The sequence below is a fragment of the Amphibalanus amphitrite genome, unplaced genomic scaffold (genome assembly GCF_019059575.1).
Source record: "Amphibalanus amphitrite isolate SeventyFive unplaced genomic scaffold, NRLGWU_Aamphi_draft 001680F_arrow, whole genome shotgun sequence".
Classification (NCBI taxonomy): Eukaryota; Metazoa; Arthropoda; class Thecostraca; order Balanomorpha; family Balanidae; genus Amphibalanus; species Amphibalanus amphitrite.
Genome location: NW_024883173.1, coordinates 93,919 through 114,257, shown reverse-complemented (window position 1 = coordinate 114,257; position 20,339 = coordinate 93,919). Strand labels below are relative to the sequence as shown.

At 47.2% G+C, this 20,339-nt stretch overlaps 1 protein-coding gene across 2 annotated transcripts; it reads right to left on the bottom strand.

Annotated features, from left to right (window-relative positions):
• Positions 1-3,266: 3,266 nt before the first annotated feature.
• Positions 3,267-20,046, bottom strand: LOC122374607 (peripherin-2-like). 2 transcript variants are annotated; one of them, XM_043353441.1, is made up of 9 exons: positions 19,689-20,046; positions 18,541-18,680; positions 18,029-18,176; positions 17,588-17,812; positions 8,408-8,500; positions 6,830-7,042; positions 5,944-6,035; positions 4,175-4,338; positions 3,267-3,957 (listed from the first exon to the last, which is right to left on the bottom strand). In XM_043353441.1, the coding sequence occupies exons 1-9, from the start codon at positions 19,791-19,793 to the stop codon at positions 3,893-3,895; spliced, it is 1,245 nt and encodes a 414-aa protein (XP_043209376.1). In that variant the 5' UTR covers positions 19,794-20,046; the 3' UTR covers positions 3,267-3,892. The 2 variants fall into 2 exon arrangements, with proteins under 2 accessions (XP_043209376.1, XP_043209377.1); XM_043353442.1 differs by lacking the exon at positions 8,408-8,500 and having other exon boundaries at positions 3,381-3,957; positions 19,689-20,043.
• Between the last annotated feature and the right edge of the window lie 293 nt (positions 20,047-20,339).

Below are 20,339 nucleotides of genomic sequence, written 5' to 3'. Positions count from 1 at the left end.
ACGAACCTACCTGTCGATATATATATTTATCTGTACCACTTCTTGTCTTATTCTATTTCGCCGTTAGCAAGGTCCATGAATGCGCATTGTGCACTAACCACTTCTACGCACTATGATATTATGTATCGTATTTAGAAAACACAAAAGGCATAGGCAATAGGCATAGCTGGTCTGAGAAAACCAAGAGGTCCAGCTGGGGTGTTTTAGTAGCCGACATGTATTGTGCAAGTTGCAACACAACAGTGCGAGTAACGGGTAAAATATCGAAGGCAATCGGTAGGCTTTCAAACAGCTCACACAAGGCAAGGCCCTATATACCACACAAGGGTTGGCGTCTGCCCGACTCAGTTGCATGTCGGAACAGCTCAATGTCATTTCAGATCAATGACGCTATGGCCATTGTCTTGTCCAAGCGACATTAGCCCTTTTCACGACGGCCATCTGATACACATCTGGTGCACGTTTCGTGCAGATTAGGTGCACATTTGGTCAAATCAGGTTCAGTGTGTCTCTTATTAGCTATCAGCTGGGGTGGCACTAATTGCTTACATGCCTGCTTTGTCATATTATCAGAGAGCATCATTGATGAAAACATTGAAATAAATTCATAAAATACAGATAATTGCTGTAAAAGAGATTAGGTGTAGATTTGGTCAAATTAGGTGCACTCGCCGGATAGCCCGTCGTGAAAACGGCCATTACGTGTCAAACTAAGAACAACTGCGGCGACGTAGATTACTTAAATGCCGCTTACCAATGACTTCACTTCGCACTACATGGGAAGCTGTCCTAACTTACGCTATGTGCTAGCGTTATGTGTTTGAGCTGAAAACTTAAATTTTTCACCTTTGTTTCCCCGACGTGCATTTAAAGCATTCGCAGTGGCGACATTTGGTGTCACCGTCAACACCCTCCACCCCCGGTAACTAGATCTCTTCTTATGACCTGCGCCTCATCATTCGAGACCTGCGTAGTTGACGTAGCCTCCCGACCCCTGAGTAACCCAGAAGTCCGTGCGCCAACCGTCATGGTGTCTACCCAGGTTGAACCACTGGATACCACAGCAGCCGGCGCCAACGGCAACGTAGCGGATCAGCATTGGGTCGGGGAAATGGCTCTGGAACAACGCCACGTAACTGCGCTCGACGGTGATTTCGACTCGCGATGCCGTACTCCGGTAGGTCACCTTGAAGCTGACAGGCATGGAGGAGATCAGAATCGCTTTGTCCGATGTGATTGTCTCCACGGTGGTAGCGCCCTCCAGTGTAACCACCTCCAGACGTGACGTGGTGGAGGTTGCGCCCAGCACCACCCTGTACATGACGCCGGGATCCATGCTCTGGCGGAACATCACCCAAGTGTTGCCAGGACTCTGGACGGCAAAGGAGATCGATGTTTCCGCGATTGGCTCGGCAGACAGCTGTCGCAAGAGGACACTTTTCGACGGGACATCAAACTTGGCGTCACGGATGACTCCATCCTCGCGGAGCAGCCACGAATCTGTCACGTCCTTCTCAAACTTCATGTGAGCAACTTCGGCTTCCGGGGAGATGTCTAGCAGCAGCAAGTGGAAGCCGTTAGGTGCTGAGTGTGAGGAGGTCACCAGGTCCGGCTGTGGCTCCGGTCCGAACCGGAGCTGGCCATCGCAGAAAGAGAGCAGGTAGCGACGCTCCTCGGTGGCACTCAGGATGTCCGGAGTGCTCGCGGTAAGCACGATGCTTTCCGCCGGTGTGCGAAGCTTCAGGACCGTTCCTGAGTTGCCGTTGACGCCTATGTCAAACACGTAGGCGATATCACCAAAGTCGCGACCGTTCGCTTTGTGCGCATTCATGTTGGATACAGTAATGCTGATGCTACCCATCTTCTGCACTCTTAGGTCAAATTTCAGTGAACACGCGCCATTAACGATTCGCTTGATCTTCGTTAAGTACGTGTCAAGCAGCCACGGTTGCCACCTAGGCAGAATTGGCCCGTCTGCCCCCGCAACCCTCCACTTGGTCGGGCTGAGCTGACACGAGTTCTCCAGACAAGCGAAGCACATTGCGGGTTGTATCGCGCTGCAGAACGCGTCCGACGCCGGACAGAAGTCCCCCTCGGCCGCTGCGGCGCACGCGGGGTCACAGTAGCCTCGCTCCGTGCAGCCGGCGTCCTCCCAGAAGTTCTGCTGTCTTTCTGCGCTGGCCGCGCTCAGGTCAGACGACACGTCCATGTAGTGGACACCTTGGGCGGCCACCAGTCGGCTCTCGTTACCGGTGAGGTCCTCGCAGGCGGAGACGTCGAACAGCTGACACTGGAGTTGCCCGGGTGGGAGTGACTCATACTGAAGCGCCTTGCAGGCAGTCTGCCGACCGCACAGTGCCAGACACTGCGCCACGCTGGCAACAGGGTGCTCAGAGAGTGGCACCGCGTCTCGAAGACGAAGGTTGTGCCGCCACCGGCCTCTGCCGAGCGTCTGTGTACCACAGAGGACCGGTACCAGCAGCGAGAGAACCTGCCAGACACGCAGCAGCCGCCACAGGCACATGGTGCGACGAAGGCGGAAGAAGCGCCAAGGAGTCTTGATAAGAGGAAGCTAAGGAGTGAGCAAGGGGGGTTTCTAAAAAGTAAGCTAGAGAGGCTTCGTCAGGTAGAGAGGCTTCCGATTCAGTCAAGGGAAGTTCCAGATGACCGAAGAAGCCTGGTAGAATGAAGTTCAAAAGCAAAGGTCCAAAGACGGATCTGATGGTAGGATGCCGAGTGGCGGGCTGCAACCAGTCGTTTGACCCGGAGTGGGAGTGACGAGCGGTTTTGGGCAGCGACGAAGTCCAACCGACTCTGTCGGGGCTCGCATGTGGAATGGTGACCCTCCACGGCCGCTGGCGTCGGTTCGTCAGTCCTATTGTTTTGGAAACGCCGTAGCGACGATCACATATCTGATGCGGTAAAGTTTTGACGCCGCACCTTATTTCGCCCGGTAATGTCTCTTGTTTTGCTATCAAACGAGCATTTGTTTCTTTCAAACAAAACCTGTATGCAGGACAATGAAAGGTATTGCTTGTAATCGGAATCGTTTTGCGTTATGATACGAAATATGTTTCGACTTTGGCATAAAAGTGACATTACCGGACGGATTTGATGAGTTTGGCATTTTTATTTGCAGTTTATGTGCAATGATCAGCCTGAATGACCAAATGTCGTATAAATTAGCTGAGGTCAGGACGCTATGCCTATTGCCTATCTATTTGACTTGACCAACGGCGTCACTGCTCAATTATGAAACATTGATAGGCTTTTGGTTTACCATTAAAAAAACTTAGACCGTTTTTATTATCAAATTAGAGGCCTTATGCGACAGAGTCACAGCCTATATACAAATACTGATGACAAAATATAAATACAGGTTAAAAGGTAAAACACTGTCGCATTGGACTTTTTATTTTGTGCGAGCCATTCATAAGAGAAAAACGCTCCTGCTTGAAAAGAGAAAGACGATCCTAATCATTTTTTTTATCTTTTGCACAAATAAGGCAACTAAAGGTACGTTCTACTTCATTACACTAGCAACAAGCCGCTTTGGTCGAGTAGACAACACTTTCGGCTCATTCACACAACGACACGTTTCACTACATTACAGCAAACGCGCACCATACGTCTGGAACATCAACCCAGATCAACGGATCACCAACAACAGATCAACGCCGTTTAACACCCGATACTCTGACCTGAGTCCCTAGCAGTAAGAACTCGCTTCCGTCAAAAGAAAACGAGATACAGAAGAGCATCGACGAAGATCAAGTAACCAGATCGCTGCGCTCCGAGATGTCCTACAGTCCATAGCGTTCACCATGCAGCTCCAAGCCAGTTCCGCTGACGCAGTCATCTGAGCTGAGGATGACTTCGACTGCCGCTGAGACTATGCTTCAGTGTCATCGTCCTCTTCATCCATTTGGTCGGCTGTTTCGTCGTCTAGAGTCCCATCTGAAATAATTTGAAAGGATATGACATGGGTTTTAAGGTTTTAACTTTTAGTGCATAATTATAATGCAATTTTTTAAGTTTTGTCTTCATCATAGATAACATGAACTACCATGTTCATGTAGTTCATGTTAGTTCATGTTATCTATGTCTTAATGAATGAAGGGATGCGGTATGTGGCCCATAATTCCATGTTCCCTTTCCCGAAACGGTCAATTACCGGTTGTGCCGCTGTCACCCTCGCTGTCCAGAAGTGGCTCCTTTTCCTCGCTATCCACAGCGCCACCAGCGGCCGGCAGAGCCGGCAGAGGAACTAAATATCCCAGGGCCGGCGACAGATGGCGCCCGGCGTCCAGCGCCGTTTGCAGCGACGTCTGGACGTATCTGGAGACCGGGCCTACCGTTAGGGGTGACTGGAAGATGGCCAGTAGAGAGCAATGGGCTTTACCCAGCATTTGGGTGCCGGAGTTTGAAAAAAATACCTCCAAAAAGTTTTAATCGGATTAGTAGAAGCTTGATGTTCACTTATTGGTAAACCAAGTTGATATCCAATTGGCATCTGTAGTCAATTCTGCCAAGACGCCGAAATCACCTATCCGTGCTTCTATCCTCAGGATACTGAAATCCTACTCCTCCACGCCGCAACCCCCCTCCGGGCTGGACAGGCAACTTTATCTCATGCGGGCTGCTCCCTTGGAGCGGCACCGCTGCTCCTGAGGGAGCGCACCCCGTAGCCGGGTGCAGTGAGTGCCTTGGGGCTGGGTGGCCTGTTCTCTGGACGGGCTCAGCCCCGGCGACTCACTAGGGTGCCTGCCCAGACCAATGTCTCCCCCTAATTCCTATCGTCCTTCCGGCTCTGCAATGGTCTTGTCGACCGAAAGGGCCTAACCCAACAAAACAACAAAGACGCCGAAACCCTGCATGCCTACGTATGTGTTTATAGGTGCTATATTACCCTACATTCTTGGCATAATAACTGACATTTATAAGCAGACTTCGTCGATGTTTTTCGTTAACCCGGCAGTTGCTGGGGTATTTCGCCACCCACCGTTTGCTGGGGGGGGGGCGTTAAACGCCCCCAGCCGATAACTCGAGAACCAATAGGCGCAGCGAAACGCACGAGGCGGCAAACGAAAGAACGCGACGAGACGCTTCAGATGAGTACTTTAAAGTTGAATTTTGAGGTCACAGGTCGGGTCAAGGTCAGGTCAAACACCTGAAATCGGGCTTTCAGTAGCATGGACTTCAGGACTTTGCAATTGGCGCCTCTCGTCATAAACTCTGTCAAAACGGTGCACAATCCATCATATAAGGCCTACAAGAGTGTCAGGTCCATGTAAAGGTCAGTCAAGCATAGGTCAGGGTCAAGGTCAGGTCAGCCGGGTAGGCAAATATCCCTGAAAATCAAAACTGATATTCGCAGCCTGTGACACATGTTTTATGGGTAATTTGAGGCGTAGAACACGATGGTGACATTCATTTTATCATATGTGTACGTGTTTGGCTCAAAAAGTTAAATTTAAAAAATGCATGTATCATGGTGGTGAAGTAGTCACGAGAAATTGCCGAGATTCAGTTCAAGATTTTGGAAAATGCGGAACGATAATCAATAATCGAAGATAGCCATTTGATTGTTCATGGTATTGGCAGTCTAATGGCGTTTACGGCATGTCTGTATGTCTATTCTGTGATTTTATATGATTTTTTGAACATATGCCGTTTTTGGTCGAAAACTCAGAAATCATGACGTCACTAAAACCTCGATATCTCAAAAATTTTCCGATCGATTTTTTTGAAACTTTGTCACAATAAACTTCAATCAATTTTCTACAGGTACCCAAAATTTGGCACGCCTGCGGCGCGCCGTTTTTATGCTATGGCCCGGCGAAAAAAGTGGGGGCGTTTAACGCCCCCCCCCCCCCAGCAACTCGCGGGTTAAGAAATGAATGCTTTTTCGTTTTTATAATTGGGTGCTTTCTCATAACTTACCTGTAGAGTATCATAACTATTGCTTTTAAAGCCATTGTGCAGAACAGGATTGCGACCAGCCATGTCACCGTCCCCGATAGAAACGCCTTCACCTGAAACGCAGTCGAATTTAAAAACATAAGGAAACAAATCAGCAATGTATACCTATGGGAGCATTATTTCATGTAACCACCATCTGTTTTATATTCTGTTCATGCAAAACTCTGTCCTTTAACCGTCCCCGGCTGAGGAGAGGTGCCACTGTTGTTCTAAATACTCTAGTGCCACCCGTTCTTTGTGACCGAACCCGCAGCTCTGCGGCCATTTTTGCGGCTTTTTCATAAAAAACGAGCCCCTACGATGTGTAGCCTTTTCATTTCGAATCAATGGGAAAACAACTTGCAGGTATAGTCATACCAAACACTTTGAAACATCGGGTAACAGGTAAACATGGAATATTGAATCGGACAATTGCGCCCGTGAGTTGTGACACCTCTTTATATATACCCCTTAGGTCATCAAATATCACCTATCGGATTGGTGACACACACATTAGATGCTCGTATTTTCTCTGCACCTTTAAGCTTGTATATTGCCGACGGTGGAAAATGTATGCTGAGCCTCCTGGTGGGCTCGTAACTGTAGGTACAGCCCACCGCTAAAGTAATGTAGGGTTTTACCAAACTCAACGGTTGGCTTTGACTGGCGATTGTTTAATGCGAAGTGATTGAAAAGAAGATGTCAATAGCTAAAGTTGCAGCTGCAAGGGTGACGATACATATAAGCTACATTCAAAGTTTCATTGTAGTCTGGCTAATCGTTCCTAAGCTTCAGAAGCAGAACATACCCATGACTGAAACACCACATTACTTCTGCTGTGGACTGTACCAGGGGTTGTAGGCCTTACCTTGTAGGTGCAGCCGACGGCGTGAATGCTGAGCCTCCTGGTGGGCTCGTAGTTGTACCAGGGGTACGTGGCGTACATCTGGTGGCACCAGGTGGGCGCCGACGGGTCACAGCAGCTGAACGGTACCTCTGCGAACGGCACCCCAGTCTTCATGTGCAGCAGCGCCGAGGTGTATTCGCCATGCACAAACTCATAGTCCATCGCCTTCGCCACCTGCAGACGGTAATTGGAGATCGGAGCTACCTCCTGCCAGCGTCATGATTCCCTAATAAAAAGGTGGGAAAACAGTGCCATTCTGCTATATCTTCTGACTCACACAAGGGCTCACACTTTCATTGCGAGTACCCATTCAACTTAACCCTCGCCCGTATAGGGGGGGGGGGGGTCGAACGGACCCCCCCCCCATGGTTTTTCGCGAATAACTCGCGTAAAAAGCGGCCGATCGCGACGAAACTTTCAGTACCCTCGCGTTATTCATTTTACACCTACCCTGAAAATTTCATGACCCTGACCCAAATGACCTTTGACCTGTGACCTACTTTTCGAGACCATGTTTCAAACATGTGATATGGTGTTGCCCCTATGCATTAGGGTGGGTGTCAAGGTCACCTGAAGGTCAGGTCAGGTCAATGACCTTTGATGACCTCGGTTCACTTTTTCGAGTTTTACATGTTTCTAGGCCAGTTTTTGGAGCTGAATTCGAATTTAGCAACCATATGAACATTTACGAAGTAGTTTTGGTGCCTTCGTAACATGTTACGAAGCTGTCAGAGGCGGTTGACACCTACTAGGAATACCCGGTAGGACTCCTACTGGTTGACCTGACCTGACCTGACCCGACCTGGACTAAATGCATGAAGACATCATCTGTGATCAAAACTAACATGATATTCGTGATCAGCACCCCAAAAAACCCATAGCAACCACACTTTACGACGTTCTAACAGGTCCCGATTTTCCCGACTTTTGGGTCATTGACCTGACCTGCAAGGTCAACCAATGACCTAGGATCTTAAAATTGGGTATCATCGGCTCCCTCTCGTCACGGGCAACACGCTCGTTTTTTCCGCGAAGCTCTAGCTCGATCAGGGGCGAAACGGCAAGGGGGGTCCAACGGACCCCTCCCCCTTATACGTTCGCGGCTGGAAAAACACCAATACGGGCGAGGGTTAAATTACCTTTACCTTTACCTTTATCTTACCACCCACCTATATATTTTCTTTTTTATGGTCAGTATTTATCAAAGAAAATGCGTTCATCCCCTCCGCTTTTTCTCTCGTTTTCTCCTTCTTTCTGTATCTCTCTTCGCTCTCTCTCTCGCTCTCTCCCTCTCTCTCTCTCTCTCTTTCTCTCTTTCTCTCTCTCTCTCTCTCTCTCTCTCTCTCTCTCTCTCTCTCTCTCTCTCTCTCTCTCTCTCTCTCTCTCTCTCTCTCTCTCTCTCTCTCTCTCTCTCTCAGTCTCTCTCTTTCTTTCTCTCTCTCTCTCTCTCTCTCTCTCTCTCGCTCTCTCTCTCTTTCTTTCTCTTTATACTGCTCTTCCCACGGAACGGCTAAGCATTAATTTCAGTCGCAACTTTACCTTTTCCATGTGGGCATCCGTTCCATAAGAGTCCATGGAAAACGATTCAATCAGGGATGATGAGTCAGGATATTTATCTTTTGCCAGGAACGCCTGAGAAAAAAAATGAAAAAGAGTGATAATTGCAAGAAAAAGAGTTGTAAGTAACAGTATGCTAACAGATAACTCATACGCGTACTTATTTCTATGACGCATGCGAGTGGAAGTGTATCGACGATAGTTGAGTGATATGCGTGCATAAAGTCAGGATGTGTCACGCTAGGGGTCATTTCTATGAAAGTAGTCTCACACCTGTGTGATTGTAAATTGCAGTTCCAGGGGAATTCATAATCATGCCCCAGCGAATTATGTAAATGCCCCTGCTCCTCGGTAGTATGCCGACGCATGGTATACTGGTCATCAGCTAACGGCAAAACGTCAGACCTCATCTGCCTCCCAACAGCTTATGGTAAAAAGAGTTATTCCACACCAGTTATTCTGCACCAGAACCCCAACAACCCACGTCTACCCGACAACATGTCAGTGCAGATTTCGGCCAGTCTCCCCCTGTAACGTCCACAGTGCCCGCTCGGATCCCGCCTCTGACCTGGTTGGACCGGTATGAAGTTGATGGCGGAGTATTTCGGCGGCAGCAGGGCCCGCGAGACCACCACGCACCGCGTTTTAGTGGTGTGGAATAACTCTTTTTACCATAAACAAATGTCCCAGTACAATAATTCCATTTATAAAGCTCCCAACAGCTTGTGTTGTAGCAGGCTGGCTTCTCCTGAGCGACCGGCCAAGCCATCATGCCATAGTGTGCATGTAGCGCAGCGCCTGCATGAGTCACGGTGCGTGCGGCAGGGAGCTTGTCACGAAGCGAGAATGTTTCATTGTAGCAGGTCAGGCTAGCTGTAAAAAGTGCCGCCTTGACTGGAAGCTCTGAGCTCTGGGAGCATGAACACTTTGATCATGTCGGCAGACATGTACAGGATATCTGGATCAAAGGCCTTGTTGGCATCTGTGCGGTACGGATCTCGGGCCTGCCTCAAGGTGTTCCATATGCGACTCGTATTGTTCAAGGCCATCTATAGAAGGTACAGTCACTCCCCTGTCGAGGCCAATCAGAGACAGATCCTGAGTGACGTCACCCCTGATGCTCGCAAGGGGTACTCTATTCCTTTACAACGTTAAAATGACTAACTTCACTTGAAGATTATTGATGCCATTTCCACTTACTTAACGCTCAACCGTTGCTGTCAATAAAAAGCCCAACTAATTTTCTATGGATAAAAAGAGCAGCAATATGATAAGAAATGGCCAGTTTTGATTTTTGAAGATATAGACGATTTAAAAACCCTCTGCAGTTGCAGGAAAGCAACGTAAAATTTCATCGAGCTGATATTTTTACTATGAATAAATCATTTTTCTTTAAGTTTTTCAATATAGTATCAATTTTATTAATAACTTTATTACAATATTTTTATTATTTGTAACTTTATTTCAAAATTTTATTTTCAAAAACGGCAGCTGTTGGCAAGTAGCTTGGAAGCGATTGTGGCGCACCGCGCCATTTTTATCCTAAGGCCCCCTTATGATGTCATCAAAAGTGGAGTGGCATGGGCCTGGTATTGTTCGCACCCTGGCTCATGGTGGCCCGGCTCCTCCTCCGTCTTGTCATAAATGTCAGCGGTATGCTGTTCTTGGATGGAGCATCGCGAACATTCCTCACCAACCAGCCTCGTGAACGAGATGTTGAGGCTGCGGGGTTCGGAGTTCGGACTACCTTCCAGTAAGTTTCAAAGCTACACTTTTTGGCATTCGGCTGGGTTAGGTAATCGTGATGCATTTGTGCGATGGTCAGGTCCTGTGGAAGATATCGGTTGGGCGCATGCTCGTATCGATAATGATGTTTTATCGGGTGGAACTTCCATATGGGCTCTTTGAGAGCCTCGATATCCACCTTGTTGCTTGCCGGACCTTGTCTGCTTGAGGACAGATATCACCGTCCTCAACGGCACCAGCGCTTGTCTGGCCGAAACCGAGTGTCGTCAGGAAAAATGATTTGCAGACGACAGGCATTGCATTCATCTCTCATGACAGCGACCGAGTGAAGTTCTTATTCTTCTTGCTGCTTTCAGTTTCATTGGTCACGACTCTCCTATAGCCTTCGTGGGTGTGAACGTAAGACCCGTACCACTGTCGTCTCGCGGAGAGATCCTTCGTGTCCATCGCTTCGTTTATGCTTTTTCTTCGATGCTCGGTGAAGTTTGTGGTGCAGTTCTTTTTACACCCTTGTTTGCACGAATTTGAGACTGGTTTTACTAAGTGCTTTTCGGCGAATTTCTACACGCGAGTTTTTGTTCTTGCTCTTTTCTTTTTCTTCACTAGGACGTTTGTTTCGGGCTTCCAAGTTCATGCTTCGTGGTCGGAGTGCTGAAAATGCGTGGAAGTCGCCTGTTCGTGCGATTCATCCTCTAGAGCTGTTTTCAAATCCTGTCGAGGATTCGTCGAAGACGAGTAGCCTACTTGAAGACGAGGTGAAGAGTGTCGCTTTCGTCCATAAGCGATTCCTCACCAATGTCGAGAAATGGAGAGGGGTGAAGTGAACATGATCTTTCTGAATCATGGTCCACTTCGTTTGTGCTTACCAGATCCGAGCCACCACAAGGCTGGGCAGCGACTTGCTCAAGATAGTGTGCACGCCCGTGGTGAGCCAGCGGCTCCTCTGGCCGTTCCCCCGCCAGTCTACAGGACACCGGCGGCTCCCCCATCGGCCCGAAGGGCACGGTCGGCTCCTCTGTAGGTCCGACAGACACCGGCGGCTCCTCTGTCATTTTGCGGGATGCTGGGGATGGGCTTGTATTCGATGTGCAGGGAATTCGCGACAGTGGATCTATCGTGACGGTGCCCTCGCTTCTTGTACCACCACTATTGCCTTGGCAGCACTTCACAGCTGGAACGATGCGTGCGAGCTGGGATGCAGTGAACTTGGCTGTCTTCTTGGCGGAAACTGTGCCAGTCCAAAGCTCGCCTTTCCTTTTCAAGCCCACTCGAGCTCCAAGCATCAGTGCACCTTCTGACAGTAAACTAAGCTTTGCCTTCGGAACGTAGTGCCACTCACCACATTGCTTACCTATCGTCCCAACTCACGTATTTCTTCTCTTCCTTTTCTTTTTCTTTTCTCCATCCCGCACAAAGCTTAGCTAGGTACCTACTCGATGATCAAAGAAACTATAGTATAGTTAGAACCCATGACTAATGTCTAATAACGCACCTAGGCTCGTAAGCCTAAGCCATTAATTAGCAATGATCACCAGCGATTTTCCGCAGAGGACCCCTTGCAATGCAATGTGACGAAATTCTATGTGCTGAATGCCAATTGGCCAACGGACATTTAGACAATTCAAATGATGTGTTTTGGTTGGCCTCAAGGCCCTAAAACATAAGGTTGGACGAAGTTTCCTACCAACAAGGTACTAGAATTTGTCGTGATATTTCGTCCTTGCAGTTGTTTCTTTACAAATATAGAGCAAACAAACATGTTTTCTAATAGTATGAGAATTTGAAAGGAAATAATAAGTCACTTTACATTTGATTCACAAAAAGCCATTTCGAAATCAAATTCAGTGTAGTTTTGACCAAACTCTAGTCGACTTATCCAGTATCTACTTAATTTTCCAGATGCGTGGTTCAGACAAACACGTTGCTATGGGCGGTTGCTAAGGACGCTATCTCGTATTTGCAGATAGTTTTGTTGTTATGAAATAGGGTAAAACAAGCTCTTTGGATATTTTTCTGTATTTCGGGGCTCATCTAATTTATCTAGCTTTGGCATAATATTTTTACTTTATCATATCATGGTTCCAGACATAGGTAATTAATTTCAGCGCGTAAAGAAATAAGAATAAAGACTTATTATGTTATACAGAATGCAAGTCGCCAGTCCCTGGTGGTAAAGTGAATGCTACACAGAGATATATGTTTTTATCCCGGTAGAAGCATCCTTGTGATCTAAGTGTGATCGATCATAAATTGTATGAGAATCAGAAGTTTAGCTATAAGTCAAGAACCACAAAGTATAAGTCAAGACAAAGTATAAGTATAAGTCAAGACAAAGTATAAGTCAATGAATAGCATTGTCCATCTGTGTTTTCTTGATGCAAGCAAGGCGTTTGACCGTGTTAATCATAAAATTCTCTTTCAGAGGCTTTCAGAGAGAGGTGTTCCTTATGTGTACCTAAGATTGCTTGCGTTCTGTACCAAGAGCAAGAAATGGTCATTAAATGGGGATCCACTTTTTCAGAAAAGTTTAAAGTGTCCAATGGTGTCCGGCAGGGAGGTATCTTGTCACCTCCCCTTTTCAACGTGTTTATAGATGAGTTGTCTAGCAGATTAAATGAAAAGGGCATAGGTTGTCTTATAGGTCGGAAATTGGTCAATCATTTGATGTATGCTGATGATGTGGTGCTTATCTCTCCATCAAGTGCAGGGATGCAAAAACTGTTGAATGTTTGCCATGAATTTGGTATGGCAAATGATGTTGTGTATAATAGTTCAAAGAGTGTTGCAATGTCATGTAGATCGAAGGGGATGAGGAATGTCAAAATACCTGATTTTATGTTAGGGCCCATGCCGTTAGTATGTGTTGATAAAGTTAAATATCTTGGGCATATCATAGAGGAAGACGACTGATGATCTAGATATTGCCAATCAGAACAAAGGTTTATTTGTCAGAGGGAATATGATCATAAGGATGTTTCACATGTGTACTGTAGATGTCAAACTGAAACTATTTGAGACTTACTGTTCATCGATGTACAGTGCACACCTGTGGTGGAACTATAGGAAGGCAACTATGAATCGACTCATTGTGAGCTATCACAACCTTCTTAAACGACTTATCGGGTTATCTAAATTTGAGAGTACGAGTATGACATGTGCATATTTTAGAGTGCTGAATTGTGAAAGCGTGTTCAGGAAACTTATTTATAAGTTTCTGAGAAGACTTGAAGAGAGCCCCAATAGCATCATTGAAGCAATCAATTCAGGGGATCTCCGTTTCAGATCAAAACTGAAACGTTTTTGGCTCAGTAAGCTCTATTGTCATGCTGTGCTACAGTGAATGTGCATCGACTGGGAGTGTGCCTTAATCGATGTTTGTTGTTGTTCATCCATCATCCATAGTGGTACATCCATCATCAACTCATAGCAATGGACTGTTAGTCTGGAATACAAATCTATCTATCTATCTATCTATCTATCTAACCACGAAACAACCAGCTTATAGCTGGTGGAAGAGCCGCCACTCAGAATCTTTCAGAAAACCGTGAACGGTTGAGACAGCCGACAGGTTGAGAAATCAAGAGAACTGAGGCGCCAGAGAACCAGAGAATGCCTGGGAACTTTAACCCTCGCCGGCCGAGGGGGGGGGGGCGGGTGCCGCCCCCCCATAGGGTTTTTTCGCGATAGCTCCGAACACGCTGGCGATAGAGAGCTGAAACTTGGCATACCTGACCTTTGATCCAAGCCGCATCTTTTGACACCAACCGCATTTTTGGGTCAGGCCAGGTCACTGACCTATGACGTCATAAGTGAACCTCTGCACGGTCTTCAGATGTCGCAACTTCGCAACGCCCTCACTGCCAGAGGAGATGTCACAGGGCAATGAAACTTGCAGGATCTAGTATCCATTATGAGTCCCACAACTTGTATATCTCGGATTTTTCCTAAAGGTCATATGAGGTCAGGTCATTTTCGTGACCTCACCATTATAAGTCAATGGGGAAAAATTCAAACTGCTATTCTGGCGCCGGGAACGATCTCCAACTATCTCAAGCACACAGAATCGTGATTTGATGCACTCCTTGCAAGGTTAGATGCGTCACTTTTGCAATGTTGACCTTGCGTGACGTCATTTATGACGTCATCAAGGTCATATTAGTTTTTCGTCAATAACTCTTGATCAAATTGAGCTAGCGAGTCGGGAAAGCCACCAATGGACTCAGGAAGACCTGCCGAATCGAATGATATGCGACATGACCCCTTTCGACCACCTTCGTGACCTGGGGGTGCTGACCTGACCTTGACCTGAGGTCAACACCCCAAGTTGACCTGACCCGGACAAAAAGCATATCATTCGACGCGCCTGAGCGAGACGAACACGATGCTGCCAAAATCGGCGCTCTGCGGCCGTTTTTTGCGAAGTTATTCACCAAAAACTGAACCGTACCTTGGGGCACTTGACCTGACCTCAGAGGTCACCGGTTGACCTAGGACCTTAAAATCGGGTACCAATCTCTGCGTCTCGTAACGGCGCACACGCTCGTTTTTTCCGCGACGCGCTAGCTCCACCAGGGGCGAAACGGCGAGGGGGGGGTCGTACCCGCCCCCCCCCCCCCCTCGGCCGGCGCGTATGTAGAAAACCAATAGGTCCGGCGAGGGTTAAGGAACCGCTGGCCACCAGATCTTGACTAGAAACCAGAAGCCATGAAATGACCATTTCACGATCTAAGATGCAGATTCTGGTGCCTGAAAATCGTGTGAACACACTTGACATTCCAACAGCAGCTCATTTCGGTACCGTTATAAGTCCAGGGCTGCGCAGTCGATGGATTTTCGGTGACTCTGACTCCGACTCCGACTCCGGCTTCCAAAAACCAACTTCGACTCCGACTGCGGGCATACATTACCTATCGACTCCAGCCGACTCTATTTCCGACTTCGACTCCGCAACCCTGCCAGGTCTGCGGAGTCGATTGATTTTCGGTGACTCCGACTGACTCCGGCTCTGGTTTCCAAAATCGACTCCGATTCTGACCCCGGTCAGAACTGTGGTTATAAATAACATGTCTGTGAATAAAAGTTGTTTCGGGTGCAGCCACCCCCTTTTGCTTTTCACACTCAAAAGCTCGTCCAAAACAGGAAGATGAACAGGAACTCAGCTTAAACATCGGTCTTGGAAAGGTCACCGAACGTAATATTTTTCCGCAAACAGACGAAGACCACGAATTTGAGCAATGACATGTCGATTAAGACTCTGAATCCGGGCAAAACTGTCGACGCCGATCGACTCCGACTCCGACTCCGCAGACCTAAACTTTATTCAACGGATTTCCATGAGACTTTACGCCGGCAAAATGCAGATAAACGTGCTCCTCTCGTCAATACGCGTCAAATAACCTTTGAATTGACCACAAAAAGTCATTTCGACAATTTTACCTCATTTCCAGGTCATGTCCTGACCGGAAAATGCCGTAATGCATATCAGTCGATCTGTATCGTTGGGCTGAACACATCTAATGTATTTTTGTTGCTGTTTAACCCGCGCCCCGCTGGGCTATTCAGCCATACGCGCCCTGCTGGGGGGGGGGGGCAGATTCTGCCCCCCCCCCCTGTCTAACTTCCGAACCGATGGTCGTAGAAAGACGGGGAAAACGGCAATCGAAAGCTCTCAACACGGCGGATCTTAAGAGCCCAAATTTTTTTGCTTAAGTAGGTCATAGGTCAGGTCAAGGTCAGGTCAAGGGTACAAAATGCAAGTTTCTACAGTATCGGCCTTGCACCGTAGTTGCCGAAGAATGGACTGAGACTGATTGCCCAAAACGTGTTCTTAGACTACCAAGACAATATTCGGTGCATACAATGTCATTCAAAGGTCAAGGTCAAGGTCAGGTCAGGTCAGGTCAGGTCACCAAAAACAAAATATAGTAAAGGGCATGTGCGACACATGTTTTATGGGTCATTTTACTCATAGAATTCAATAGGCACACTCAATAAGTGATATGGACCACCTCTGGATGAATTTCAGGTCGAGGTCAGGTCAAGGTCAGGTCAAGTGAGGTCAAATTTTGAAGTTGGTTTTTAAGGCCTAAAAAGGTATCTATCTGATGCAGTATTTCACGGCGAATCGAATGGTGCTATTTTTGTTTCCGTACGAGGTCTAGAACTTCCAAAAAAAATCATTTTTCAAAATTTTTGTGTGTCGTGACGTCATAAAATTTTGAATAACTCCCACATTTTTGAACCGATTCTTCTCAAAATTGGTATGTAGGTGCACCTAGACCACTTCTCTGACATATATTCCGGTTTTTTCGATACACTCAAAATTTTGGATTTTATAATTATTTTCCCAAAAAAGTCAGTTTTTTGAAAAAATTTGGGCCAAAATCTAAAATTTTCAAAAAACCGAGATAGCCATTTGATAGACAAAGTGGAATCACGCATAACCTTTTTTTACGTCTTGATTCCTTTAAAAATGAAGATGTCAGCGGCGTTTGAAATTTTGCCGTTTTTGAGGCGAAAATGGCGAACATGACGTCACTAAAACGTCAATTTCTCAAAAATTTTCCGACGGATTTCGCTCAAATTTTCAGGGAACGTGTCAAATTGATGTATGATAAGGTACCGAAAGTTTGACGTCGCTGGCGTAACGCGTTTGGAAGTTATTGGCGAAAAACGGGAGGGGGGGCAGATTCTGCCCCCCCCCCCCAGCGGGGCGCGGGTTAATCAAGAATCATATCTCTGTCAAAGGTTACGGTAAAACAAAAAACTGCTGGAGACCATTCTTGACCTGAAATGACCTTAGGGACATAAAGAGGGGTCACGGGTGCAATGCTGCGCCTCTTGGGGCACCATATGCGATGAGATCGATGCGTGGCGACTGGCGTACACCTCGCTGTTTCTGCCTTTGAACAATTTTTGTCTGCTTCATCTGCTAAAAACACAATAAACACATTATCGAGCGTAGAAGCATGACTCTTTTGTTACGTACAAGCTTTGTTCAGTTTGTCTGTAAGCACCATCAAATATTGCAAGCTTCAAGGGGTCAATGCCCTGGGGCTGTGACGTCACGCTGGGGATCGTGACGTCAGCCGTGGGGTTGCCAGTCTAGTATGAACTAGACTTCGACCCCCCTGGTTGGCCTATTGATGTGCACTCGAAATAATATCGATAGTTACAGCACGTGGCTCTTTTGCCTCGGCATTTCCTGCGGGAGATAATTGTAGCCGGAAAGTGGATTTTTTTGCAAGAATCATCTGCTTCTCAGCCGGCAAAACCCATCATGTGATCATGAAAATGGGCATTGTGATCCCATTCTTCAGTGCAGCGGCCTCACCTTTTTGGCCAGAATGGAACGTTCAATGGCGAAGTTCCCATAGTTTCTAGCCGGACTAGAGCGTTCCTTGGCATAGTTCCCACCTTTTTGGCCAGACTGGAGCGCTGTTTGGCGGCTGTCCTGTAGCGAGTGCTGTACAGGTCGCGCGGGTACCAGTCGACAACGAACCAGTCGGAGAAGCCGAGGGCACCGCAGCAGCCAAAGTCCTGCTGCACGCCGTCCAGATACTCCTTCAGCGGCTGGCTCTGCATGTAGCGCCACATGGCGCGCGAGAAGCCGCGCTGGTAGGCCGCCTGAAACGAGTCCAACTGCGCGAAACAACTGCTCAGTTTCATTGTGGGCTAGGCCTGTGCAAAAATTGTCTTTTTTACCGTCTCCGACTTAAGTTTGATGGAGGATGCACCTGACTGTCTTCCAACTTCACCTGTCTTCCGTATAATAAACGAGTTAATTCAACAATTTAAATACAGCACGTTTGTTCCAAACATAAACATAATTCTGATATTCAACAACAGGATTGTTACCTGCAATATGAAAACGATTCCGATGGCAAGTAGGTAGGCAGTGGTCGCAAATTCGATAAATAAGTAGAAGTAGCCGAACTGGACCGCTGCCCGGCGACCTGTCTTACGGCGCTGTCTGGCAGACACGCCGGACATAACAGCCAGACAACTGGGGAAGCATACAAGGCAGCAGCCACTGACAACTTGAGAAGGCAACCTAAACATAACCTTCGGACAACTGGGCAGGACACTGGACACCCCAAACATAACTGTGCCAGAACTAGCCACTGGGAAAAACGCCCAATTATTAGACGTTCCTAAAAAACTGATTTACGCCTCATTTCTTTCTACGACAGAGAAAACACTGTTATAAAATTGTAGGCATGTTGATATTTTCCCGTCATTATTATCCAACATTCTTTCACTATTTCGTCGTACCTTTCTTTTGGCCCTCTTCAACCACATTTCCCAATATTGTTCTGCCTCTGACCCTCCCTCTGACCACCCTCCCTTCCCCTCCCCGTCTCACTGACCTGGATATGAGTGTGGCTGCACTGGCAGCGATCAGCCCGTAGGGGAACAGGTCTGAGTTGACCTTCTGACCCGTCACCAAATGGTGACGCTGTAGGTACGGTCTCACGTAGAAACTCAGCGCCAGCAGCGCCAGTCCCACCTGGCCAGGGCGGGCACATGCATTGGAAAGAAAATTATATTTGAATTTTTATAAACACACCTACGTTCTAAGCGTTTCAATATGTCAAAGTTTCTATAGTAGAAAGTAGCTGCGAATATGTGACTATAATACAAAGGTATAGCCAAGGGTATAGCCATGTTAATAATTTAGTCATGCTCATGTATCTTATTACGGAGCGAGCGAAGCGAGCGGAGTCTCATACTGAATTAAGGGAAAATCCTGAGTATGAGCGGCCGACGCTCTTCAAAAGCTAATATCTTAGGAACGGGACATCCGATTGACAAGCGGTCTTCTTTACTGAATGTCACTTGGACGTAAAAGTTCTGTGGTGTGATGGCCACCATGCGTTCTTGCCAACCACCGCACGTGGCGCGTGGTAAAGTTGGACATTTTTTAAGAACCCCCAAAATTGCAACCTCAATAACGGCACAACGGTTGGGCCGATTGAATTGAAACTCGGTACACAGTTAGGTCTCCATCAGATAGTTCATCTGCATGTGATAAGGCTGGGGTGCTACAGCACGTGCGCACGTGCAGGGGGCGCTCCCAGATCTCGAGAACGGCTGGGCCGATTGCGCTCAAATTTGGTACACGGTTGGGGACCAGTTAGTAGGGTGCCGTGCAAAAGTCAGTTTGGACCCCGCTTGCACGTGCGCACGTGCAGTGTGCCGCTTCCAGATCTCGAGAACGGCTAGGCCGATTGCGCTGAAATTTGGCACATCGCTAAAGACCGGTTAGTAGGGTGCAGTGCACAAGTTAGTTGGAGGTACCCCCTCGCAATTTCGCACGTGCAAGGCCCATCCTCTCGCTCGCTCCGTTGGTCGCCCAAAAGGCGTTTTACTGGTGTCATGTCATGCCAAGAAAGGAAAGGATGAATCTACCCTACATGAAGACCGCAAGTGAATCGGTTCAGCCATTGTTGAGATAGGCATCAGCCTTTCAATGGCGTGATCACTGTGTGCAAATGTAAAAAAAAAACTTTCTTACCTGGCATAGCAGAAGACTCAGAAGAATTATTGAAAAAGATATGCATTGCCGTGATTTTTCAGAAATCTCGATTGGAGGACATCCACGTGTCTGAGATGATGACATGTTTCCTTTTGAAACAAATGCTTGGAATCGATTATAACGGGTCTATAGGTGGACAGAGTTCTCTTTTCATTTCACAAACTCTATTGTTATCTAATTTTTGTAGCGTTTCATCTTGCAGTGACGTTTAAGCCATTAAAAATGAAAATGATATTAGCAGCTATACTTTTCGTCAATATCGAAAAAGGGCATCTTGCATGGTACAATGATTAAGCACAAACCCTGAATAATCGTCATTTTGTTGAGTGAATACAGTAATACAGCTTCGATTTATTGGTATTTTACCCCAGCATGTGATATATGTTTGCAACATACCACGTTATGAAGCATTATTCTCCGTAGGTATGCGTAGGTATAGGTATGTGCAACTGTTCCAGGAGGAGTAGATACCATGCGTCCCAATAAAAAGTTATGTCGCTAGTCTGTTTTATTTTCTGGATCTCAGGGATGCAGGTATCCGCCCCCCCCCCCCCTGGTGCGTATTTGGCGCGGCCTCTCGTCCGTGCATGCAGGCTAAAATCGTCGCGCTCTTTTAGCTACAGACGTCTC

Bases quoted from the DNA above. Each gene is read 5' to 3' on its own strand.
- LOC122374607 (XM_043353441.1), bottom strand. From the start codon at position 19,793: ATGTCATCATCTCAGACACGTGGATGTCCTCCAATCGAGATTTCTGAA. The intron at 7,043-8,407 runs GTAAAGTTGCGA...TACCGTCTGCAG, and splicing joins CGGATGCCCACATGGAAAAG to GTGGCGAAGGCGATGGACTA. The intron at 6,036-6,829 runs GTAAGGCCTACA...ACTGCGTTTCAG, and splicing joins CCGTCGGCTGCACCTACAAG to GTGAAGGCGTTTCTATCGGG.